The sequence below is a fragment of the Notechis scutatus genome, chromosome 1, assembly GCF_049901735.1.
Source record: "Notechis scutatus isolate UNSWTSFEM ecotype Mainland chromosome 1, rNotScu1.2, whole genome shotgun sequence".
NCBI lineage: Eukaryota > Metazoa > Chordata > Lepidosauria > Squamata > Elapidae > Notechis > Notechis scutatus.
In genome coordinates this window covers 218,388,322-218,416,318 of record NC_142009.1, presented here as the reverse complement: position 1 = coordinate 218,416,318, position 27,997 = coordinate 218,388,322, and the positions used below count along the sequence as shown (strand labels likewise).

The 27,997-nt window shown below is 39.9% G+C and overlaps 1 protein-coding gene across 2 annotated transcripts in view; it reads right to left on the bottom strand.

Annotated features, from left to right (window-relative positions):
• The window catches only part of TFCP2L1 (transcription factor CP2 like 1), a 42,961-nt gene extending 17,853 nt beyond the window's left edge, over positions 1–25,108 (bottom strand). Inside the window, exons 1-3 of one of the 2 annotated variants that reach the window (XM_087950275.1) lie at positions 24,734–25,108; positions 15,057–15,208; positions 604–680 (exon numbers count right to left, since the gene is read on the bottom strand). In XM_087950275.1, coding sequence (XP_087806401.1) covers positions 604–680; positions 15,057–15,208; positions 24,734–24,795 — 291 coding nt within the window. In that variant the 5' untranslated portion in view covers positions 24,796–25,108. The remainder of the gene's footprint in view (positions 1–603; positions 681–15,056; positions 15,209–24,733) is intronic. The other variant, XM_026665470.2, reaches the window with a different exon arrangement.
• Positions 25,109–27,997: the final 2,889 nt, after the last annotated feature.

The following is a 27,997-nucleotide window of genomic DNA, read 5'->3' as shown; positions in this document are numbered from 1 at the left end:
AGTGGTGCAAAGACAGTCTTACCTAGTTATGGTTTGTATATACCTGCAATGAAAATAATCAGTACCTCTTGATTTGATCTTTAATAGATATTTCACTGTTGCAAATAAGGATGGAGTCAAGAAGTCCATAATATATCTAACTTTGTGATCAGAAGACCAAAAGGTGTACATCAGTTGTTTTCAAACAGTATTTATTCTTTGAGATTTGAAGACAATGGGTATTCAGGTTTCCTTAAAAATGATTTATGCATCATAAATTATAATGTAAAATATGAAAGAATCCTGGATTTATTCAGGTTCTAAACTTGGCAGACAATATACAATGTACAAAAACTGCATCAAGAATTGACTGTGGAATATTCCAACATGTAAAGTGAATCTGGCAGAAAGGCACAGGTTAAATACAAATAATTTATGAAGAAATTGTTCATGGTAGTCGGAGAATTTAGAAAATGTACCCAAAGCCCTGAAATTCCCATTATTTCTAAGTAAATCAGGAAACAGAGCAACCACTATGGCTCATATACCCTTAAAATATTTTCCAGCAGCATAATCTATATCCAGTAGCTCTTACATTTGGCAGCAGGAAGAAAATATCCTTACCTTTACATATTTTGTGCTTAAATCTTGAAACTCTCCCAATTTCCTATTCTCAAGTAGACGGATTTCATATGACTGACCTAGGAGTTCAAGGAAACATTTCCAAGTTGTTTAAGCATGTTGCAGCAAGAATAGCAAGAGACAGTGCAACGGCATCAATCATATTTGGGAGAGATGCTTTGGAGATGTTGTTGTTTTTGACAATTTTCTCCTAATAAAAGGTCAGACATTATGGCAACTTATGCTTAATTTAAATATTGTATTTTTTTTTTAATCAATGATGTGGATATTCCAAGAATTTAGGGCCTTCTAATTCCTTCCAAGACAACTGGAAGCATATTACATGGTCTATTTGTCATCTGGAAGAAATCTTCTTAAACAGCTACATCTTTCAAACCAGCTGCAGCTCCAAGAATACGCAAGTATTCTTGAATATTTTTCTATCATTGTTTCAGCAATATGTGGTTTTTTAAATTGTGTTGCACCCTCAGAGTGAGATATTCTACCATTTAAATCCATAGAATTTGACTAATGGATCTTTGCTTCAGGAATTTTCAGGAGAGGTTACTACCTATAGCCCTGGGCCCTGTGTCTAATCCTAAAATAAGGGGATAATCCCCATTGGGCACTTTTGAGTAAGATAAAGGTAAAGATTCCCCTCGCATATATGTGCTAGTTGTGTTCGGCTCTAGGGGGTGCTCATCTCTGTTACAAAGCCAAAGAGCCAGGACTGTCCAAAGACATCTCCGTGGTCATGTGGCCAGCATGACTAAATGCTGAAGGAGCTCGGAACGCTGTTACCTTCCCACCAAAGTGGTCCCTATTTTTCTACTTGCATTTTTTCATGCTTTTGAACTGCTAGGTTAGCAGAAACTGGGAGAAGTAATGGGAGCTTGTTCCATTACGCGATGATAGAGATTCCAACCACCAAACTGCCGACCTTTCTGATCAACAAGCTTGGCGTCTTAGCCACTGAACCACCACATCCCCTTACACGTTTGAATAATCATGTATAAATTTGTACTATTGCTGTTTTCCAAAAGCTAACTGCACAAAGATGAATGGTAAATACTAAGCACTCCAGAGAATTCAAGCAATGACCTAAAACTGGACTTCATATCATTACTTTAATTAAAAAGCAGGTATAATGATGATCTGTTTCTTCTTTTTTGGATTATTTACTAGCTTTCTGAGAAGCAATGGATGAGAACCCGAAGACAAGATCAGATCTTTAAACGGCTCTATCACAAAAACCCTCAGCATGAAATGAGCAGGTGTGTTTTTAGTAAATAGCAATGACTTTTCATTTATTTTAGAAATAGCTTTCAACATTTGTTTGGTATTAAGCTTGCCACATGTTGCTATTAGAAACATAGTTGAACCTGGTCAATCATCTTTCAAAATAGTTCAAAACTATACAATTAACTATAAGAGTTTGGTGCAATTCAAGACCCCTTGGGAATTAAATCTGTTCTTCTATCGTCAAGGTAAGAATTTGGCATGTATTTCCATGTACATAAGTTTAATCAGAAATATAAATGTGTTTATTTTGGATATAATACTGTTTGTTTGGTAACCAAATGTTGGGAACAAGAAAAAATTATAAATACAATAAAACAAGAAGCAGACACAGAGAAACTGGCTTTTCAAGTTCTTCTTCTAATCACTTTCCCTCCTTGTACAAGAATGCAGTTCAGTGTATAACAATCTAAAATGATAATCAGTATGACTTCTGGTTTGACCAGTGAAGTTGATCTTTTTTTAAAAAAAAAAAAATCTTTTTCTTATGCAGAGAAAAGAAAAAAAAATGTTACATTTCTGGAATTTTGTTCTGAAATAATAGTGGGGTGTGTTTTTTGCTTTTGTTTTGGTTACCCAAAGTTTGCTTTACACCAAACTTCTAATGATACGGACTCTGAGGATTATGGAATTAGCTACGGCTGAATAAGAGTTCAAGAATAAGACAAAACTCTCTGACAAAAGCAAAAAAAAAAGTATAATCATAGCTCTTCCTTTATTGGAAACAAATCGAGCAAAAAAGGGGAAAAACCAGGTGTTCCACATAAAGCTTTGTTTACAATAACTTTGTTTACAATAAGATTATCAAGAATAAGAAGAGATTCCCTCCAGAACACATTCGCCACGATCCCTGAAGACCTGGCTTGATCCCATAGAGCTGGGATAGGATGAGCTGACTGCATGTTGGAAGTTTCACTTGGCACCAGTTCTTTTTTGTTATGGTTGTTTCTAATGTTTATGGTTTTAGTATGGCTTTAATGCAGGTAGTCCTCAACTTATGGCCACCATGAAGCCCAAAATTTATGTTGCTAAGTGAAACATTTGTTAAGTGAATTTCCCCCCATTTTATGACCTTTCTTGCCACAGTTGTTAAGGGAATCACTGAAGTTGTGAAATTGGTAACATGGTTGTTAAGTAAAATCTGGCTTCCCCATTGACTTTACTTGTCAGATGGTCACAAAAAGTGATCACATGACTCCCTGGGGCACTGCAACCGTCATAAATATGAGTTGGTTGCCAAGTGTCTGAATTTTGATTGCATGATCCTAGGGATGCCGCAATGGTTGTAAGTGTGAAAAATGGTCATAAGTCCAGGCAGTTGTAACTTTGAACAGTCATTAAACAAACTGTTGTAAGTCGAGGACTACCTGTAGTTTTTTATGTAACCTTAATTCTTGATTGGGAGCTGCCTAGAGTTTGGTAGAAGACAGGTATCTATAAAAATGTTCTAAACAAACAAACAAATAAATAAATCACTGTTAAATGAGGCAGTCGCTAAACAAACCATAAACTGTGTTCATAGTCCATCTTTTCTTACTATGGTTTCCCACAAGCTGAGCCAATCAAAAGTAAAACCGCCTGCTATTAGGCCATTTCCAAAACTAAGTACAAATGGATATTGTATCACCGGTTCACAAGAAAATCGCTTTTATGGGTGGGAAAAGGGCACAGGGAACTGAATATTGATTGTAATATAAATAGAATTCGCATTGGATACACTGCAATCACTACATGTCTTTTGTAATGTGTCAAAGGCTTGCCACAATAAATCGGCTTTATCTGTGTGCCTTTGTGCCCTGGGAAATACAGTATATTCTTCCAATATTTTATCTTGTCAGCTGAGAAAGGCCTGACAGCAGATTTGCCCTTCAGGATAAAATCCCACCCCCAAAAAACTTTAAAATAATATAAATTAGAAATAAAAGCACAGAGACATGGAATATGCTGAACCAGCCAGAAACAAGGCAAAAAAAGAAAAATCCATGTTTTTCCATTCATTGTTTGTTGACTTTTTTAAACTACTTTGATCTTTCAGTAAGTAGACTATTTGGAGGCCTCGACAGGCCATAAAATGCTAGAAAACAATAAACCATGTATGTTTGTATCAATTGGGCCACAGTTGCCATCAATAAGAAAATAATCAATTGTGGTTTAAAATAAAGAATCAGCTAAACAAATTGCATCAAGCCTTAATGCAAAGTGTAAACCAAATGTTATGGTATGGCTTCAGTAGTTAGTGAATTATCAGTGGCTGTCAGACTCTATTTATGCTTTCTTGTATTTTACAAAAACACTGTTTATGTCTTACGGAATTAGGAGTGCTCATTCTGTGGGACTGCTCTTGATAATTAAAATACATATGCCAAGCTTGCTCCAGTGGTATCTTTCCCCTGGAGTATGTTGACTTGCATGCCTACAAGACAAAAGGCAACCGGTGTAGAAATGTGTACATGTTGACTTTCGTGTAAGTCTTATAATGCATCTATACTTGAGGAAGCTCCTCGTCTTCAAAATGCCTGAAAGCAGAAGTTGCAGTGGAGAAATGTTAGTGAGGGGATGTGGGTTATTTCAATTTTGTAACAGATAAACAGGGCTAAAGCCTTCAAGCCAGGGAGTATTTTTAAATTCTTACATCACAAATGCATTCTCGATTAAAGGGCCTAATTAGTAAACTTTGATAACAATTTGTGTGAGTCTTTGGTTATTTCAGAAAAGGAAATTAGTCAGAATATTTGATGTAATTATTGAAAGCTAACTGGTTAATCACTCCACTCTTTTTCCAGTTGAAACTCTAGATACTTTGTTACGAACTAAGCAAACGCACTAGTTTAAATCCTAATAGTTTTACTTCCACAGCAGGCTCGTAATCCTGCACTTCTCATTGGCCCGCAGTTAGCAGATCGTGATTGGTCGTTTCCGACTAGTCTGATTGGCTGATAGCGGGTCGCCGGTGATTGGACGCTTCCAGCGCGGCAAACTTAAATCATTGGACACTGTGACAGCAGCCAACTCTATAAAAGGAGCTGCTGCTGCCCTAGCGGGTTGTTCTCTTTCTGAAGTCACTAATAAAGAGTTGAGTCACTATTCGATGCCTCGTCTCCGTTCTTTGCGCCCACTCCTCCAGATCTAACTCTGGCAACGAGGATGGGATGCGGAGACGATAAAGCTGACTGAACACTCGCTGAGCACCAAGCAGAGCACCTGGCTAAGAGCGCACCCGCTAGCGACAGAATGACCAGCAGCGCCATACCACCCGCTCCATTTGACCTGGCTAACGAAGACTGGGACTCGTATATGGACAGGTTCCAGATGTTCCTGGAGACCAACAATCTAAAAGATGCCACGCCTGGCAAGAAACGAGCTGTATTCCTGACCCATTGCGGGCCCGCCGTTTTTAAAATGGCAAAAGCACTCGTGAAACCAGCCGAAGTCAAGACAATGGATTGGGATAACCTCGCGCCGATCCTCCGGGCCCATTATGCACCAGCAGTGCCAACACTCATCAGAAGACACGAGTTTTACCAGAGGGACCAACAGAAAAGCGAGAGTGTTGGAGACTTCATCGCTGATCTCAGGAACCTGGCGGGACTCTGTGGCTTCGCAAACCTCGAGGAAGCCTTGAGAGACTGAATCATCTGGGTCTGGAAGACCCTATGACCCAGAGCAAAATTATGGCGAAGGGGGACATCGGCCTCGCAGATGTCATCGCCGAAGCTACTGCAGCAGAAGCAACCAGGAAATCAGCTGCTCGAATGCGCCGAGCGAACGCACCGCACCGCCAACTCGCCAGTGACACTATGCCCTTCTCCGAAAAGCACACAATGACCGCCCACCATGAGGACCTCGAGTCCTCATCAGAAAGCGAGGAAGAGGAGGTCAACCACCTCAGGTCAGAACGCGACCAGCGAGACCAGCGGAACCCTAAATCTTCGCGGCAATGTGCTGGATGCGGGGGTAATCACCCACGGTCAGACTGCAAATTCCTAGATGCACTCTGCCGTTCCTGTGGAAAGAGGGGACACATCACAAAAGTATGCAGAAGCAAGCGAGGATCCAGTCCAAACAGAAGAGAATATAATTTCCGGCAGACAACAGGCACCCTGCCAGTAACTCGGGACCGCCTAAACAACCAATGGAGCCACTACCACTACAGAAATAGAGCACCCTCCAATTCAACTAGACGAGAAGAGACCCATCAAACCATCACCATCGGCCACGCTTCGTTCCTAGATGCAAGGAAAATCCGAGTGAAGGTCACCATTGCAAATCAACCATGTGTTATGGAGGTCGACTCCGGGTCGTCCTTATCAATGGTCTCTTGGAAAACCCTCAAACAGCTGATCCCTGACATCCGTCGCCAGGACCTCAGCACTCAAAAAATCATATTAAAAGACTACCAAGGGAACAGAATCCCAGTTGCTGGTACCCGCCACGTCCAAGTATCTTTCAAAGATCACACTGCAACTCTTCCTCTTACCATCGTTGATCGGGATCGGCCCAGCCTGCTAGGCTTGCAGTGGTTCGCGCCGCTAGGAATTGAACTAGCAGGCATACACCAGACCGGAAGCGATGACTGGGAAGCAGCCCTCATCCAGGAATTCCAGGACGTGTTTACCGAGGAACTAGGCAAGTACAAAGGATCCCCCATATCGTTTAATCTCAGCCCTGATGTTGCGCCCATTAGCCTTAAGCCTCGTCGAGTGCCATTTGCACTCAAACCAAAGATTGATGAACAATTGGACAAATTAATAGCCCAGGGCATGTTGGAACCGATTGACCACGCCCGATGGGAGACCCCAATTGTAACCCCCATAAAACCTGACGGATCCTTGAGAATTTGTGGGGACTACCGGGCCACCCTAAATCACGCGCTTCAACAGAGCGCTTACCCCGTACCTGTGGTCCAACACCTTCTTCATTCCTTGGGAGGTGGAAAAATATTTGCAAAATTGGACCTAGCCCAGGCGTACCAGCAACTGCCCGTAGATGCACAGACTGCAGAAGCCCACACTATAGTCACGCACAGGGGTGCATTCAAGTGTAATAGACTCCAATTCGGAGTGAGTGTAGCACCGGGCATTTTCCAAAGTCTGATGGAGAGACTGTTACAGGGCATAAAAGAGGTTGTGCCCTACTTTGATGATGTCTTGATAGCTGCCCCCACTAGAAGCCTATTAGAAAAATGACTCAGAATGGTTCTCCAGAAATTCAAAGACGCCGGCCTGAAGGTCAAGAAAGACAAGTGCCAACTATGTACTGAGAGGGTTGAATTCCTGGGGTACCTTCTTGACAAACAAGGAATTCACCCTAATGAGAAAAAACTAGCTGCCATAAAAAACGCCCCAAGACCTAGGAATAAAACAGATCTCCAAGCCTTCCTGGGACTTATTAATTTTTATAACATCTTCTTGCCCCAGAAAGCAACCGTTGCTGAACCCCTGCATAGGCTCCTTGACGAAGGCGTCCTGGATCTGGGGACACCGGGAAGAACGAGCCTTTCAGCAAGTTAAAGACCTTTTAACTTCAGGTGCTGTATTAATGCAATATAACGAGACTTTACCTTTAACTGTCACCTGCGACGCCTCACCGTTTGGAGTGGGAGCCATCTTGAGCCACGTCCTGCCAAACGGAACTGAGGCACCTATTGTGTTTTTTTCAAGAACTTTATCTAAAACCGAGAGAAACTATAGCCAACTCGATAAAGAGGCTCTCGCTATCGTGTCTGCGATCAAACGATTCCATGAGTATGTATACGGAAGACCCTTTGCCATAATCACCGATCAGAAACCATTACTTGGCATCTTAGCGGGAGACAAACCAACTCCCCACATTTTATCACCCCGAATGACACGTTGGTCAGAGTTTCTGGCTGCCTACAATTACCAACTCCTACATCGCCCCGGAAAAGCCATTCCCCACGCTGACGCTTTGAGCCGTTCTCCGCTTCCAGAAATCATCAGCGACCCAGCTCCAACCCTAGCTGCACTACAAATAGAAACTCTTCCGTCACCACCCCTGACTGCACGGGACATCGCTCGAAAACAAAGAAAGATCCTTGTTTGGCACGAGTCTTCACTTGGGTGGAAAGAGGTTGGCCTGACAATGAACCCAGTGACATCCTTAAATCTTTTAAAAACCGACAGACAGAACTTTTCTCCCAAAAAGGATGCATCTTGTGGGGAGACAGAGTCGTAATCCCTGAGAGACTACAGCATAACATTCTAAAACTGTTGCACGATGGACACCCAGGCATCGTGTGCATGAAGGCACTGGCAAGGAGCTACACATGGTGGCCAGGTATAGATAAGCAAATAGAGACCTGGGTGGCCACCTGCTCCAAATGTCAGGAAACTCGCTCAGCTCCACCAAAAGCCCCACCGACTGAATGGGAAACGCCTCGAGGTCCTTGGTCCCGTATCCACATCGATTTTGCGGGACCCACCAAGGGACACACATTTCTTATAACAGTAGATGCCTATTCCAACTGGCTGGAGGTCCACAAAATGAAGAGCACCACCACAGAAGCAGTTGTCAAAAAACTAAACAGACTATTCGCTACGCACGGGTTACCAGATGTCCTGGTCTTAGATAATGGCCCCCAATTCACTGCTCTGGCATTTGAACAGTACCTAGCAGACCGGGGAATACGCCACGCGTTAACTTCGCCGGCTCACCCGGTGACCAATGGCAGGGCTGAACGCATGGTCCAATTCATAAAGAAAACGCTACACAAGATGGACCATGGGGACATCGATGACAAGGTGACCAGGATGCTTCTCCTCCAGCATATCACCCCAAGCAGCACCACAAACAGAACCCCGGCCGAACTGCTCATGGGCCGAAAACTTTGCTCACATCTTGATCGCCTACACCCTGCCTACACACCGGAGAAGCCCCTGGGGTCCAGCAGCAGATGTCGCACATTCAAGGTAGGCGACCTAGTCTTTGCAAAAAACTTTTCCGGCGACCCATTGTGGGTCTCTGCTACCGTAACCCAAACTACGGGCCCTCAATCCTACCGTTTACAAACCGATGATGGAAAAACGTGGAAGCGCCACATCAACCAACTTCGCTCCCGACTAGCACCTACCCCCATCACAAGCCCTGAATTTCAAACCAGGGGGGGAAGGGAAACCGAAGGGACCGGAAGAGAAGTAGCATACGACCCAGTAAGCGAAAACCAGCAATCAGCACAACCAACCCGGGGATACTCACCGGCCAAAGGAGAACCAAGCCAGGTGATCGCCTCGCCTCAAAGCAGTACTGCAACTGAAGCAAATCCAAGGAATCCAAATGACAGCCGTGACAGAAGCAGAGATGACAACCCTGAGTCACCCAGCGAAGAGGTTGGACTATCGTTGCCATCAAGTCCGGCACGCAGCACACTGGAACCAGAGCCAGGGCAAAGACCGGTGGAGCAACGTAAATCGAGTAGACAGGTGAAACGACCTGCCTATTTGGAAGAATACATCACCTCACCCCTCCGACGGAACCTAGGGGGAAGGGGTGTTACGAACTAAGCAAACACACTAGTTTAAATCCTAATAGTTTTACTTCCACAGCAGGCTTGTAATCCTGCACTTCTCATTGGCCCGCAGTTAGCAGATCGTGATTGGTCGTTTCCGACTAGTCTGATTGGCTAATAGCGGGTCGCCGCTGATTGGACGCTTCTAGCGCGGCAAACTTAAATCATTGGACACTGTGACAGCAGCTAGCTCTATAAAAGGAGCTGCTGCTGCCCTAGCGGGTTGTTCTCTTTCTGAAGTCACTAATAAAGAGTTGAGTCACTATTCGATGCCTCATCTCCGTTCTTTGCGCCCACTCCTCCAGATCTAACATACTTCTATGAACAGAACAACTTTCCCATCCTGGTAGTTTCCAGGCCTGTTGGATGTCATGTCCCTTGAATATCAGACTGGCTGAAAATTTTGGAAGCGGCTTGTACAGCTTTTACCACACAGAGGTTTCCTTGCTGAACTCCTCAGTCCATTTGTCCCCACATGTATGCTGATGATTCCCTTGATAATATATGATGTATTTTGTATAATTCTCTGTGTCCATAATTCACATATTCACATATTCAATGTGTCCATAAACATTTTGTACAGTTGTATATGTTCATATATGTGCAGTCACACTTATCCTGTTGTGTTTTCCATTGACATATTCATAGATGCCTTGCATATTTGCATACATATATTTATATTTTACTGTTGTTTTGCACTTCTGGTTGGATGCTAACTGCATTTCGTTGCCTGTATCCATGGCAATGACAATAAAGTTGAATCTAATCTAATCTAATCTAATCTACTGTATTCACATAATTGCACATAATCTCACACACTGCACTGGCATATTATGCTTCAGTTGTAGCTTCTGTTCTTCATTCGAAATTTCTATCAGCAGGTCATGTAATGATAGCACAAGCCGAATAACAGAATAATGGAATTGGAAGAGACCTTAGAGGTCTTCTAGTCCACCCCTCTTGTTGTGGCCTGTCAGCCGCTGGCCCCTCCGGCTGCCAAATCAGATGAGGAGGCGGAGTGAGAGTCGGGGCCAGCATCAAGGCAACCGGAAAGCTCCAAGCGGGGAATGGAGCTGTCAGAGATTGAGACAGAAGTGTAGCCTGGACCATCCATCAGCCCCCAGATGGAGAGGCAACAGCCGCCAGGTCCAGACGTGGCTGATGAGGAAGAGGAGGAAGGGTTCAGTGCCTGATATGCAAATGTGCAGAAAGCAGAGGAGAGGAGAGCAGTGGGAAACTATGGACCAGTACTTGGGACAGAAGACCCACCACTCCTAGCTAAGCCCCACCCTAGCTCTGGGGATAAAAGGCAAGGGGTGGAGATGATGGGTATGGCAGACAACTATTTTGTCTCCCTGTCGGTCAGCCACTGATATTCTAAACTTTTGAATCCTGTCTGGAACTTTATCAGAATTCTTTCTTGGAATCTGCAGTGCTGAGAGTCGGGCATGCCTTTTGAATGGGTATGTGTGTGTCTCTGCTGTTGGATAAGAGCGAGCGCACCTACCAGGATTTCCTTTACAGAGTATGGATAGAGAGAGAGACTCTTGGGGTGTTGGGGCCATTTCAGGGGGAAAGGGAGCAAGCTTCACTTTCCACAGGCACTTAGAGACTTTGTTAGCCTGCTGTGTGTGAGAGAGAGAGACAGAGACTTTTGGCTGGGACTCCTGATGGTCCTAATAAAGGGAACATTTAGTTAAAAACAGTGTGCTTGTCATGTTTGGGAGTCGGGTCAGAACACCTCTTTACTTTTTCTGAAAATCCCAATGATGTTTCATCCTTGGTATTCTGTGCAAAATGGAGGCTATAGTTACACAACTAAATGTTTTCTCTTCAGATTGTATAAACCTTTTTACCTTTTAGAAATAGACTGGTGACTTTACAGCCAGAAGATACATGACTGTAACTATAGCCTCCATTTGTCTGCCTAAGCATTGGGAAAAGCTTAAGTGTTTTAAGAAACCTTCTCCTTGTAGAACTCTCCTTTTATCTAAGGAGCTCCCCTAACTTTGTATGAGATGCTATGTTATTTAATGATAATAATTTTCCTGTAATTTCTTTGAAAAGCCCATTTTAAGATGGTCTGTTTCTTTTGAGAAATGTTTAAACTATGCTCTATGAACTAACTATGTCAAAGAAATAACTGTTTGAGAGTTCCTAGAACAAATGATCCTTTGAACTGAATGAAAAGATCTTCAGCTTTAAAGAGAACATGTGTTGGTTTAAAGACAGATTGCTGTCCAGAGGGCTCAGTTAAATTGGCATGATACAGAAAGGGAAGGCGGAGAAAGAAAGAAAAAAGCCAAGAACTGCAGCAGCAGTAGTTTTGCCAGTAATTTATATAACATTCATTTGGCTTTTTATTTGCCATGATGATTTTCACAGGAGGAATCAACAATTGGGGATGTAGGTTATTGCTGATAGGAGAAGAAAGTGGCTTCAATCCTGGGTGATGGAAGAGAGCCAGGCTATGACTTTTATTATGGCTGTCCCTATTCCCTTTATTGGGATTAATTTTTACTCTTCTGGCACTCAGAGTTCAAAGGTCTATGGAGATTCTCAATCATTCAGGTCATAGTTGTCCCAAAGGTGCTTTTTCCAAAAGGCAACTAGGCTTTCTTGGCTTTTTTTCTTTGAAAATGTTTCGCTTCTCATCCAGGAAGCTTCTTGAGTTCTGAACGGATGAGAAGCAAAATGTTTTCAAGTTCTTCAAAACGTTTTCATTTTCACTAAGAAAATCAATTTGGCTTTTGGAAAAAGCACCTTTGGGACTCAAGAGTTCAAACTTCCCACTTTTTCCTTTCTGTCATTCAGGAAGAGTATTTCAGAGACAAGAAAAAAATAGGATGAATAAAACGATAATAGCATATTAATCTCTGCCTAAATATAACTGAATTTAGATGCTGGTGTGGATGGGTACAAAGTTACCAGTTTGTTAATGCTATGGAGAAGGAATGGGCAATTTCTTCTCCATTTTTAGTGTTAAGTTTTAAAATAGGCAATGACACCTGGTCAGCACTAAGTTTAGGGGAAATTAAAATAAAAAAATGTGATTTTACTACTACAAAATGCATCTAGTATGAATCTTTAGCTTTTATGTTTTTTAAAAAGTGAAAAAATGGTAATACATATTTGAATAATAGTTCAACAGGACTGTAAGTTATTAGGTGGAATTTTTCCTCTAGGGCTTAATTTCCAATAATATTTGGGGAAAATAAGGAAATAGAATGAAGGACTGCATTGACCTTAATTTAATAAAACATAGATTAAGTTAATTTTTTAACAATTTTCATAATGCCTACTTATCCTTATATCCAAAGTATTATTCTAGCACTACTATATTGTTCTTGGTAAATCCTTATGGCACTGTTATTTATATAGTACATGCCTATGTTGCTGTCAGTTTTTAATTACACAAGACATGTAGTAATATTGGGAGGGTTTTAGTTATATATGTCTAGTTATATATTTCCAAAAACAATTCCAACTGTTGTTAAATAGCTAATTCCTGTTAAACAGAATATATTTCATCCACATTAAATAGTGATTATAGGATTGACCCATAGGGGACCAATCTGAGTGCTTGTCCCCAGTATCAAATCAAAAAGAGTGCAAAACTGATTTTGGCATTTGTGAATTGCTAGAATGAGCTAGGATAAAAATGCACTGAATCCAATAGACTTAATTTTAAAAAGCCATGTAGAGCATTACATTCTAAGTTCTTGAATCACTGTATTACTACTAAAATTAATTTATTTTCAGGAATAAAAAAAATGAATGTATTTCAATATCCATTTGAACTTGGATTGATATGGTTTTATACTGAATTGATATTAAACAGACCAAAGAGCAAATATAAATAATATTCAATATTTTAAAAGCAATAACAGAACATATTGAAAACATAATATTTTTATTTACAAATTATTTTTGCCCCCAGACAAGGTTATGGAAGCATTGTCATCAATATTAATAAAAGAGAACTAAAAATAATATTTTCATTCTATTAATTAATAAAATTGTTCCTTTTCACAGGAAAATTTATAATTTCAGGAAAAATAAATGTGAATAAATGCAAATTATTATTATTTTGCTATTTGTAGTAGAAGAAGGAAGGAATATATTTCTGTGTTTACTACAGAGAAAATTATTGGTGTTGATGTTAGAAATATCAATAGCACTTTAGACTTATATGCTGCTTCATAATGCTTTACAACACTCTTTAAGTGGTTTACAGAATCAGCATATTGCCCCCAACAATCTGGGTCATTTTACCAACCTTGGAAGGATGGGAGGCTGGGTCAACCTTGAGGCAGTCAGGATCAAACTCCTGGCAGTGGGTAGAGTTAGCCTGCAATACTGCATTCTAACCACTGCACCATCATGGCTCATTACAAAATGGAGTATCTTATTTTAAATTTTGTCAGTCTAAGTTTGTGTGAAGCATGGTTTCTAGCGAATATATAATGCAGATACACATACAAAAATATGCGAGAAATATTCACACGTTTATTAAGGAAAGAGAAATCTCCAAAAATAACTTAAAGCACAACTGACTGGGTTCATGCAATAAACTATCAATAGTATGCAAGTTCAACCTAAGAACTGTGGGTTGTACAAACATACTTTTTCCACAAACCAATCACTATTCAGCCCTCAATATTCATTGCTGTGTTGCATCTTTTATCTAAGAAGCCCAGAATCATACACAACATCCCCCAATTCATACAATGCATACACCCACCACAAATGTCTTCCAGACGTGTTGGCTGACAACTCTCAGAATTACTGACCAAATGGTGGCTATGCTGGATGGGAATTCTAAAGAAATAAATTTTAAACATCTAGAGGGAACTAACTGGGAAAGACTGGTATATACTACCCAGCATTTTGTAGCAGAATCTCCATACTACATGGTGTACGTTTTGTATTTTTCTATTGCACTTTGATTCCTAGCTTTGGTAACCAGATAGTATTGTCTTAAGCAGTCACAAAGCAAAATCTACAATCTCTCACCATTCAGTAAAATGCTGGTTTTTTTTTTACCTTAACAGAAGAATTAAGGTTAAATGAGTACAACATTGCAACTGGCAATCACAATATTTTTCATATGTCAAATATGCCCCTAACACAGAAGCAGTGAAAATATAATCTTCCTAAATATGCATAATTCTACTCCACTGTGGCACATTTTAGACACAATACCTTAAATTATGTTGGTCCCCCAGACATGCACAAGCAGCCTTGAGACCAAATTAGGGTCTGCTATGTTTAGTCATATGTTTAGAGCAATTAACCAATGGACCAGCTTGCCCTGTGGGTGCTTCATCACTGGAAGCTTTCAGGAAGAAACTGGACTGCCATCTGTCAGAAATGGTGAAGGGCGGGGCTATCAAACTTGCATTGTCACAGCAGCATCACATGATGTATCATGACTTTCCCCCCCTTTGCTAAACCGGGCACGAGCATGGCCAGCGCGGCCCGCAGGCCATGAGTTTGACAACCCTGGTGTAGGGTCTCCTGATTGGGAGGGTGGTTGGACTAGATGACCTACAACTCTGTTAATCTGTTAGTCTTCGAACCACCAAAGGTCAATTCAATCAGAATCCATTCAATTCTGTTTTGGTCCTACCTTGGTTGAGATAAGTCAGAGTCTCTTCATGAAGCTTTATGGCAGGAGATGTTGCTGCACAGAGCACATATTGAAACGGAGGGAGTTTTGCATCATTCTCAGGGGAAAGTTGAGGCTCTTCTTGTTTAAAGAATGGCAATGCAAGCACATCACTGAAAAAATAAAATAAAAACTTAGTTAGCAATGGGTTGCCTTTTTTTTTTTTTTTTTACTGTAGAGCTACAATGGAGTTAAAGGCAGAATCCTCTGAACCCATACTCTATGAATATTTTTCTTGTGAACACATTCATTTAATAAGGTAAACCTATCAAAAAACAAAACCGATATCAATTTCAATCCATTTCAATACAACTATATTTATATGATGAAAACTGGCACAATTAACTCAATATGATACACAAAGAAAAGGATTTAGAAATATATGCTGTGATGATACTGTTTTTCAAGTAATCTTATTTAATGCAGTATGATATATTCTGTCACATTCATAGATGTAGATTGAATTATTTTTTAAAGAAAGAGTCATGTTAGTCTCTAGGAGCAGGAGCAGCTGGGCGGTGGGTGGCATATTAAAGTTTAAGAAGTTTGCTATTCTCTAGGTTTTTATGGACTCTAATCAACTTCATTGGATGTATGGAATCTAGTGCCGAAAAAAGGATGGGGAAAAACAGAAAGATAATGTATGAACACATACTCCTACTATTGATGTGAAGAAAGGGTCCCAAAGGTGTTTTTTTTTCCAAAAGGCAATTGGACTTTGTGTTTCCTTGAAGACATTTTACTTCTCATCCAAGATGTTTCTTCAGCTGTTCTTCAGAACTGAGGAGGCTTCTTGGATAAAAAGCGAAACATCTTCAAGGAAAAATAAAGTCCAGTTGCCTTTTGAAAAAAGCACTTTTGGGAAAACCAGGCCCTGGATGACTGAGAATCTCCGTAGATAAAAGGGGAGGTAGCAATTCAAAAGGAAATATGAAATGCATAATTCCTTTTTTTTGCCATCAACAAAATATCATTGAAATATTCCATGAGGAAGAAGCAAATTAAAGCATTCAAGGCAGATTTTACTTTAAAGTTATCTTTATGATAAAGATATGCAGATCATGTTAGAAAATAGTTCTTTTTTAAAAATAATAATAATAAAGGACTTGGTAAAAGGAGGCAGATTTCCCAAAATATGCTTCAATCTATGTAATTGTTCTTGATAAGACAAGACACTCCAAAATACTCCAACACTTCATCATTGCAACTTCCTCAAAACTAACCTCTCCCACCAAGAACAAGGAAACATCTTCTCTCAGTCTGTCCTCCCAGAAACTACCATTCCTAGAAACTATTCCCAGTCTCAAAAGTGATTCGGTCGCACACACACACGCACACTTTATTTAAAAAACTAGGTACAAAGACATGTGTGCATGTATTTTAGATTCCAGGCATGAATCTCATACTCAGTTAATAGTACATGATAATATCTATATGTATATTTAGCTTGATAACTGCAGGGGAAATCTATTATTTGTTCATATTCTGGTGTCCTCCAGAAAAGTTAGAACTAAAGTCTTCTTGGACTTCTGATGACTTCCCTGACTATTCATGTATTTTCAATAGCAGTATGGATATGGTTGCCACTGTTTTTTTTCCAATAAGTTTTTTTCACTCTATGTTTACCTACAGGTATTTCCCAGTGTCTGCCATCCAAATATGAATCATATCTGCCCAGACTTAGTTTTTCTGAGATAAAGTAAGGTATACCAGGTGTGCCTCCAGGTGGGGTAGGTTGGGATTATATCTCCAAATTTCCAATCATGTGGCTTTTAAAGACCACTCTTCTTGATTATAGTATGTTTATGTATGTTTATTGATTATAGTATATTATCTATGTTTTAGTATTTCCAAACAAGCTGGGCCACATTCTAAAACTATATAGTCATAAGATTAGGAACATATATGCCAAAAGTTAAAAAGACTGGGTGTATATAATGAAAAATCCAGTTGGAAACCATGAGGTTTCAGGAAACTAATATTTTATAGTATTAAAACTAATTATGCTGTATCCATAGATCATTGTGGTCTATAAAATGAATGAACAAAGCATACATTGTGCCTTTTTCTAAGAAGCCATCAAAATATTTTCTTATTTTCTAATGAACCAAATTCATTTAACTTAATTGGCTTCATTTTTGCTTTTGATTCTAAATATTCAAGAGATGCAACATTAGGTCAACTGTCTTCCATAAATATTTGTGTGCATATAGAAAAAAACCCTACATTTTCCAGATGTCACCACATCTACAATTATCAATAAACATCAACTGAAAATTAAGGCAAGAAGGTGTTTCTCTTGTGCCTACACAGATTAATAATTCACTTTTTTTTATCAGTGGGAAGATAAAAAAAAATAGCTGAATCCATTAATCACATCTGTCTGATAGTAAACATTATAAAAGTTCTTAACTGAAAGAGAATGTGATTTCATTTTATGGAGAACTAAAGTTAAAAAGTATGTGAACCTGCAAAGTTAAACATGAAAATTTGCTGGTAACTGACAACATCCTGACAATATTATTTCTTTATTTCATAGTTTGTTGAAATAATTGTTTCAAAGACAGCAAAATAATACATTTTAAATGCAATATAGAATTTAGGTTAGCCATAATCTAAACCAATAAAGTACATTATGTTCTTTTCCTCTTCAGGTCTACTATATAAAGTCTTTATACCATCTCAATATAGAGAACTACCATAATGATAACTGGAAATGTATAAAAGGACTGTATATTAATAAAGTTTTAAAAAGAGTGGTTGTTATGAGCACACAATCTCCTCCTTTTGCTAAATCAAAAAACTAGAGTGAAGTAGTGGCTAAATGAGCATTCACCAATCTGGTGCCCTCCAGATATATTGGGTCTTGTGACCTGAATCGTGTTTGTTTTAATAGAATTTACATATTCTAAAAGAACAATAAAACACAATTTCAAACAGATTTATAGCCTATATATAGATAGTCCTTGACTTACAAACATTTATTTAGTTCCTTAAAAAAGTTCCTTAAGACCAGTTTTCACACTTACGACCATTGCAATATCCCTGTGGTCATGTGATCAAAATTCAGGTGTTTGGCAACTGGCATGTATTTATGGCTGTTGCACTGTCCCGACTCCCGGGGTCATGTGATTCCCATTTGTAACCTTCCCAGCTGGCTTCTGACAAGCAAAGTCAATGGGGAAAGCCAGATTCACTTAATAACTGAAAGATTCACTTAACGACAGCAGTGATTCACTTAACAACTGTGGCAAAAAGGGTCATAAATTGGGGCACAAACTCACTTAACAACTGTCTTGCTTAACCACAGAAAATTTGGACTAAATTATGGCCATAAGTCAAGGACTACCTGTAGACAATCTTACAAGTCAGTCTGCACTTAGTTCAGAACAGATTGAAGGATGAAGTGGATTGGAAATATGCTTAAATTAGAATAATGACATATTTTGGCATTCCAAATTGTCCAAAACCATGTTCTCTCCTTAGAAAACAAACAAGGGTTAATTTTTGAATTATTATTTTTTAAGGAAAGTAGTAGAGGATATTTCCCTATTATCTGTTGGCATGTGTACTGGAAAAACATCACCATGCCTTTAATAGGTTCCACACTGAAACACCTATTGTTATATACCTCAGAGCTAAATTGAGATTGCTGTTCCAGGGCTGGAAAACTTTCCAGATGGTGTGACCTCTTTCTTCCCCCACCCCCAGCCATTTTATATGGCATATTTGCATTTCTTTTATGAAAAAATCCCTTACAGTGAACTATATCCATTGTTTTTGAAAGATTTAGTTTTATAGGCCTGACCCATCCCAAGGGCTGGGCTGGTAGCAGAATTGCACATGGTGAAATCACAGGTCTCCCTCCCAGAAGACTTGCTGTTTGCAGTATTACAAAAACAGATGAAAAAAAGAAGATGAGAAAAGATAAAAGAATACAAGACCTGCCCCTTTCCAGAATCATCCCACACTCAAAATTCTTATACTTCAGTTCTGCCCAGAAGCCTACATCTAGATGGGGGTCTCCACAGACTCATGTTATCTCCCTCATACTCCAATTCCCATGCCCCCATCTATTTTACCTGATTCTCATGAGTATATGCTTAGTTCAATTCCAGTGGGAAAATGCTAATTTTAAAACATCCAGTGAAGTTAAGGAAGTAGATGAACAATGGGGTAATAAATCTCCCTCATTTAAATTGTATGTTCAGTTTCACATTCAAGAATCCATTTAAAACTATGCTGTCTTCTTGATCAGGAAAGTTAATATCCAAAGAAGGAAAATTATAATTATATTGCTGGCAATATTGTTTAGGTGGTAGAAATACAGGAAATAAATCTCATAAGGCTGCATTTAATTTTAGTCTGCTACTGATTTGAACAAGGACTAGAGAGCATTAGCCTTTGACCAGAAAATCTGGGCTAGAGAACATTTCTTTGACAAAAACAAAATAACATGCCCTATATATACATTGGTAACCAAATGAAGAATGCTTACTCTTCAGGTTCCCTGCTTCCATAACTAGCACAAAAGGTAATCCTTGACTTACGACTAGAATTGAGCCCACAATTTCTGTTGCTAATTGAAATATTTGTTAAATGATTTTGCCCCATTTGATGATTTTTCTTAACACAGGTTAACAAAGGTTGTTAAGTGAACCTCTGCAGTTGTTAAGTTATTGATGCAGTTGTTAAGTTTCTTCTTAGAATCAACGTTGGAAAAACGTGGGAATTTTCTCTCCCTTCTTTCCTTCTCTCCCCCCAGAATGTTAACGTTAGGGATTAAGAATACAATTCTGTGTACAGTTAAAAGTACAATCAGAAATAAGCACTTGGGGCTGGGTTCACACATTCTGGAAAACCATTATGTAGTGTGGTTTGTTTCAGTGCTGGGTAAACTCTGTCACTGTGTCTTATGCAAGCAACAAAGCAGGGTTGTGAAGTTATCTAAAGACACTTATTCTGTACTAGGATTTTCTGTAAACCAAAGAAGCATCAGACTGCTGTGAATTTAAGCTCCAAATTAAATGAAACTATATTGTGTTTTGCAAGGAAATCTATCTTGATCAGAAATAATACAGGTAAGCCTTCCTTACACCAATGATCACTTTATAAACGTATAGTAACAGCAGGCTGGATGATACGAAAATAGTCGAGACAAAAATGCAAAATATTACATTTAATTCTATCAAAATCATTAAAAAGACCGACTCAGTGTTAGCCTCAAAGGATTCTGTCCTTCACACAAAGAGATTTAAAAAGAACATAAGCAGTACCTGGGAATCACATATGGATGGGAACTGACTGTACAATGAAACATCAGCTTCCACCAAGCCTGCTATGAATTCACCTTGGTGGCAAGACAACTGTTTTACACCATTTGCTCATTCATGGATAAATCAATGAATTTACTTCAATTTCTGGATTTGCACAATATATTATATCATAAACATCCCGTGGCCTGGCTCCATGCAATATATTGGCTAAACATGATTAGCCTGAATGTCCTGTAGCATAATTTTATTATATTAACTGAAACATAAGATTGAAACAATGGTAGTTTCTACTCCAGTCCAGCAAAGGTATCTCAGATGATTCTTGTGCTTTTCGGAATTGCACAGAACAGAAAAATGCACTGGATGCGTCTAACAAAAATGAGCAGTGATGAGAGAACCCCCCAATGCATGGGAATAACAACTTTATCAGGGCAGGCCCAGCAGGCTCATAAAATGACAACAATCATAGCAGGGTTCCTTATCTTTCAATTCAGAACTTCAGCAAATTCAGACTTCAGCAAATTCAGAAGTACTTGTGTTTGCCTCTGGGAAGTTAAGCTGGCAAAATGGCATTATCCACATTTGTGCGTCAATTATTTACTTACCCCTTTCAGATCTATTGAAAAGTAGATAGGTAAGTAAGGATGACAACTCCCAGACTTTTTAACCAGCAGGATAATGCTGCTGGCTGAGGAAATCTGTAAATTGAAATGTGTCCCATTGGAAGGACAAGAGGGGAAAAGGTTTAAGAAGCCTGGTTTAAGGTTTAAGAAACCTGGCTCCTGACCTAAGCAAATTCTCACATGCTTTAACTAGACTAGAGTCGGCAAAATGCTATGCGACAGGTCTCAGGTTTCACTTAATATATTATAACCTTCTGTAAAGTTTTCTTCAAGTCATATTCAGCTCCTGGTGACTTCATAGAAACATGAAATTATCTTGGTGCATCACTACATTTCTCTGGGATGTTTTGTTTTCTAATTAGCATACCTATTGGTATTCCTTGTAAATTTTTTATCCAAATAGTAAGCTAAGCTCCAAGTTTAGAATAGATTGGGTAGGTGCTACCACCTTTTGAGACACACATATCCTTAGATAATGACATTAAAACTTCTAGCAAGACTTTTTGCTTTCAACAAGACATTTAAGACATTAAAACTTCTAAGCAAGAAAGGTGGCTTCTCAGGCACAATGACTAAATTAACACAGAAACAAACGCAAGCCAAACAAACAATATGATTTGTGATTCTGATTTTACTCAAACAATTCTGCTTTCCTTACCCTCAATCCTATCCAATCTGATGAAGACTTATGGAACTCTGAAAAATTGTTTACTTATTATGGCATTTTAGATAGCTTTTAAAGGATGTTGCCAAACAATGTATTTTTAAGCAGCATGAACAATTTTACATTTTTAAAAAAATTCCTAATTTACATACATAAAATCATATTAAAACAAAGGAGTCCTCCACTTATGGCTTGCTTCTTAGGGGGCTCAAATGAAGTCCTTCCATTTGGTCTTTCACTGTTCCCTTTTTTGCTTAAAGATACTTAAGTAGAACATGAATAACATAGAAATAAAGCAGGAAAAAACTGGATTCATCAAGTCCAGTAAGTAAAATTAATTAAAGGAACTACTCATCATGCATAAACGGGTGGGGTAGAGGGGGCAGGGTTGAGGCCACAGATTTAAAGAATCATTGAACAGTCTTTTAAATCCACAAGTGCTTGGCACTTCTGAAAGAACACTTTGTGTTTTCCAAATGTGTTCATTAAATGGATTTACTTCAGGCAACCTCATCTGAGCATCTTTATTCATTATAACCAATATATTATTTTCTTTTAAAAATCATCTACATCTAGTTAAAAAGGACTGATCTGTGGGTTGTGTTTGGTTTTTTTTTTCTGCAACAAACTAAGCATCTTTTATTATATGAAAGTTTTGTTGATCACAGTCTACTTAACAAGTTTCCACATACCTGATGGAAACCTGATACCTGATGCCCTCAAAACTTTTATGCTATAATAAATTGGACAGTTTTCAATCTTTAAAATTGGTTATTTTTCTTTGCTTTGAAATGTCACAAGATCTTTTGTTTCTTAAACAGCAATGTGTCTATAGATACTCCAGGGAGATGGCTGAAGCAAGGATGACTTGCAGGGATAGAATGACTTAATAAGTAGTTTTGTGGAATGTTGATTCAGTTACATTTCCTTTTCTTTTTTTCTTATCTCCTGCTTTCCTTTTCTTTTACTTCTTGTGGGTTCCCCCACCCCACCCACCCAGTGCTTTGCATTATCACTGCATATTCTGACATGGATTTGCATAAGGAACTGCAGCAAAAACAAAGGTTTTGAACCTTAGAAACTAAGACAGAGACACACTATAACCACTATAACTCTTGCCTTATTTTTAAATGTTTCTGCTTCTATTTCTCACTTTTTGGTACTACATCTTTCATACTGAAAGATCCTTTGGTTTCATTGATTATTGGATTGTAATAAAGATAAGATGGATTCATACATTTATAGGTACGAATATATAAAGTTGCAGAGTTCTATATGGAGAGTTAGTTTGGTGTATTGCTTAAGGCATTGGGCTAGAAAAAAGGAGATGGCAAATTTTAGTCCTACCTTAGGCAGTATATCACCTGGGTGATCTTGGGCCAATCATTATCTCAGCCCTATAAAGAAGGCAATGGCAAATCACTTCCAAAAATCATTGCCAAGAAAACTGCAGGGACATGTCCAGGTAATTGTCAGGAGTCAAAACTGACTATAAGGCATATACTCACAAAAAAGAAAGTCATAGGTTACTGAAAAGATATGCCTGCCAAATTAGAATAGCATTTCGTTTATTTAGTAAATGTATTAATCTTTTCACAACATAGTATATTACAACATTTCAACACTGACTATCATACAGGCATACCTCCCACAACAGGCAGTGAGGGAAAAAGTATGAATTTTTAAAATCCATAATTGACAGACACAAATGGGGGAACCACAGAATGCCAGATTGCTGGTTATTTAGTCCAAATTATATGGTGTACCATCTTTCCATCTTCAGACTCCGCCATAAATCAGTTTCCCTAAGTCACACACTTTTAACTAATCTGATTAGTCTGATTTGAAATAGTTAACTCTGAAAATAGTTAACCCACACACTGATATGAAATAGGAGCTGTAATTGGCAGAAGTTTTCTGTAATATTCACCTCTTTAAATATTTCTCAGATATCCACTATGGAGGGTGGTCATTAAGTACCCCAATATATTCCACTACACAGAGAACCGGCAGCAGTTCATAGAATGTGTAACAACCTAGATACATCCCTCTCTCCCAGTTTGTAGAGTAACCACAATGCAAACAGGCTCCCAGGATGGAATCAACCCATTTCAGACATTCTAACATCCAGGAAGTCATCCCCAAATAAAGACGCTTAAGCAGCGTTCGTGTATAACTTGAATGTCCCAAAGGTGGTTTTTTTGTTTGTTTTTCCAAGAGGCAATTGGGCTTTCTGGTTTTTCTTGGAAGATGTTTAGCTTCTCATGCAAGAAGCTTCCTCAGCTCTTCAGAAAAAAAAAAAAAAAAAAGCACCTTTGGGACAGCCATGAGCTGAATGACCGAGAATCTCTATAGATTTATAACTTGGACCTTACACTCATTGGTCTGGGGGAAAAGGACACAATCCTTGTTAGTAAAACCTGTCTATTCACAAAACCAGCCATTCGGTTGTTATTTTTCCTCTTTCCGTTCTTTTGTTGTTTCCCCCCACCGTTCATCGTATGATGTCAAATCTTTTAAAGCGGAGTGGAGCTTACGCGGTCAGTGATGCAGCCAATTACCCGAAAAAAGCCGTTCTGGACCGAGAGCGCGATACGTTACAGTACTACACCATCCAAACTCCGGGCGCAGGTTGGTTCTTCCGATTATAAAGCTGCGTTCTCCGCTCCTCCCGCCCGCAGGACCGCCGGCCGCTTCCCCACCAACGCCTCTCACCAAAAGCTCAGGATCCCTCCTGAAGAGGGCACATTGAAGAACACGGGCTGATTCGCGCTTGTTAAGATGCCCTCGGGTCGCCCTCCCCCCCCCAGCCCCTCGCTTCAGAAACCTCTCTCGTTTCAGCCCTTCCCCAGAATTCAGACCGAAGCGATACCACCGCCGCCGCCGCCGCCCCAATGCAACGCCGCCTCGCCAAAGTAGCGGGCGATGGTTTCTCCTCAGCAGCCACTTTCGCTTCTCCTGATCGGTTGATCCTCCACGCGCGGTTCCCCCCTCCCTTCTTTCCCCTTGGCTCGTGGGCATCCCGCGTCCTTTTCTCCGACCCGCTCGGCGGCTGCTCGCCTTCGCCTGACTCACCGCAAGTAGCTGCCCGTCGAGTGCTGGTTGTAATGCTCCGGCTGCGTGTGCCAAAACAGCATCTTTGCCCTCCGCTCGCCGGCCAAGCCGACCCCCGAGTCCAATCCTTTCGGCCGGGACGAGCTGTCACCTCGAGGCGCTCAGGTCAAGTCAGTCAAGTCGGGAGCGGCGAGGCAGAAGCGACGGCGGCAAGCTCTCGAACTGCTCGGCTGCGCTTTTATTGGTCAAGCCGCGTGAGCCGCTGGGCGGCCGCTTCCCAGCGCTGAGGTCAGGCGCGAATGCCTTTGGCTTTCCCGGGTTGGGGTTGGTTTTTTTTTTTTTTTCCCTCTCTCTCTCTCTTTCCTCCCCTCCCCTCCGCCCCGCCGCGCCTGGGCGCCGGTTCCTTGGCTTATTATCGCCCGCGGCATAGGTGGAAAAACTGAGGAGGAGCCACCGAAGCAGAGGGGAGACGGGGGAGATGAGGGAGGCGCAGCAACAGGGCGAGAGGCGGGCGCCTCTTCCCCGGAATACCTCCCCTTCGGTCGGCGTCCCCCCCTCCCTCGTTGCTGGACTGGGCATTCGGGGCGGAGGCGCTTCGTCTCTCTTAGGGGACACTTCGCAGCCTCCCCCGAAGTTCAGCCGAGGGAGGGGGGGAGGCTTCTTCTCCGTGGGTTCTGGAAAGGGTGGTGGGGATTAGCTGTGACCCCTGAGGGAGAGGGTCTCCGTGCGGAGTACGTTAAATGTTTGAGTCAGATGACCCTGCCGTGGAAAAAAAATGCTCTCTGGGGGTTTTTAATTACTCTGGGGAAAGCATCTCTTTTTTAGTCAGGTGGGGTTTAAAGTTTATGTTCTGTGAATTGGGATTTGAGGGGAACTGAAGTGGGTTTGTTCCAAAAATGGAGCGGTGCCTCGGTTTACCCAATTGACTCAATTGGAGGGCATATACGACACCTACTCACCCACCCAACCACGGGAATGCATACCTCCAATGGCCTGGTTAGCTTTCCTGAAGAAAATATGGGTAGTTCACAATTTACAGACGTTCATTTAGGGATCATCCAAAGTTACAGAATCACTGAAAAAAAAGTGACTTACGACCATTTGTCATACTTAACGACCATTGTGGCATCTCTATGTAGCCCTGTGATCAAAATTCAGGTGCTTGGCAACAGACTCATATTTATGACGGTTGCAGTGTCCCTGGGGTCATGGGATCCACATTTGGCAAACTTCTGACAAAGCAAAGTCAATGGGGAAGCCAGATTCACTTAACAACCATGCTACTAACTTAACAACGGTAGTGATTCACTTAACAGTGATGGCAAGAAAGGTCATTAAATGGGCAAAGCTCACTTAACAAACATCTCATTTAGCAACATAAATGTTGAGCTCAATTGGGGTCATAAGTCGAGGAATACCTGTAAAAAATGATCAAAGGGGCTGCTTTCTTTGCACATTGCAGCTCATTGATAACGGATTTCTGGGGTTTGGGTTTTTGTGGTTAATTTTTAAGAGCCTCAATCTGCCCTCAGTTCTCCCAAACAGGAATCCAAAGATAAGATAACCCAGTCCCATGCAGCTCCTCGAAAGGCAGCTGCTTCAAAGGCAGACATTCCATGATCTATTGAACCTATAAACTAGCCAGCTCCATTTTAATCTAGTGTGTTATGTGTGAAACCACCCTAGGTGACCGGTGTATGGTTCAGAGTGTTTTGAAAATGCAGCCTGGGTGAATTGGAAAAACCATGTTTAAGGTAATCCGGTTAAGAGAGTCGAACAGTCTAAATTAGTAGGGAAGATGTGGAGGCCACTAAAAATCCTGAGGAAAAACAGAATATCTTACAACATACACCATTTAGAGATCATTTGAATAAGTGATTTAGAATTAGCTAAGCATAAATAATTTTGGGCATAGTGATTTGAACTAGGATTGCTGAGGGGGGGGGAAGGGAAGGAGTTATCTAGTTCTTTCCTGCTCTTTTTGCTCCTTTTCCACAGCAATGGAAGATTGCCGTGAATTAATTTATACTTTTGAATTGAAACAATTATTTTGTATTATTTGATATTCAAAGGATGTCCCAGTGGCTATAAATTGAATTGACATTGGATTCTCAATATGTTACCATTCCAATACTAGGGGTAAATGTGTATTATCACAATATATTTAAAGTCCCTTAAAATCTTTTTAGCAGCAGCATTACAATTGCATTATATTAATCAACATCTTTCTAGTCTACATTGTAATTACTACTTTTGGTGGCTTAATTGTTCTATTTTCCATACGAAGTACATTTTTATTGTTGATTACCAAACCTACTGGAGGAAAACACTACAAAAAATGAAATTCCTTTTTGTGAGATCAACATATTTAAAAGGGGGGAAATAAGCATTGACTGAATAATATAACACAGCAGCAAAGAATTTGAAGTATACTTTAGTTATATTTATCCTATAGTTTTACTCACATTTAATCTCCATTTTCTTTTCAAATTAACAAAAGTATCTTTGTTATAGAGATAATACCAATATCTACATCATCTACATTGGAATATGGCCTCCCAATGTAGATACTGGAAGGTACAATGAACAATGAAAATTAACCGAGCAACACAGCTTCAGTAGGAATACCAGAGCTTGCTTACACCCCTGCTTATTAATTCAGTTGACAGATTATACCTCACAGTGGACAGAACAATAATTATTCAGGGTAGTATCAATTAATAAATAATTGCATAATATAGTCCCTGTATAATAAGACAATAAAATTTCATAGGAACCTACTTCCTTGTCTTATGAAGAAAAATGGTAGTTTTTCATAAATTCCTTTTGGCTTTGTCAACACTGTTATATCTTAAATGAACTTTTTATGAATGATCATTTGTTCTGAACTGAGAGGGCACTTCAGGGTTTCTCTGCTTTGCTCACCTGAATCAAAGGTAAAAGGAGGGGGGAAAGTAAAATACTGTAGAAGGAGCAAGTTGTCTTCCAATTAGCACTTTCTTGAATAGGACAATGAATCAGCAACAGAAGTTTTCTATACTCTATGAAGAGTAGAGGTATTAAGAAAAGGGGCTACTTGTGTTTCATATCACATGTTCAGTTCTTTTTCATATGGCATTATAAGTGTGGACCTCAAATATTACAGTATGCTTTCTCTTCAAAACCATATTGTGAAAAGGGTTTGTTTGTTTTTTGGAGTGCCACTAAGACAGTCTTTCATAGAAGATATATAAATGATAACTTTCATTTGTTGAATGCAAACAAGCTGTTGATTTCCAACATAAA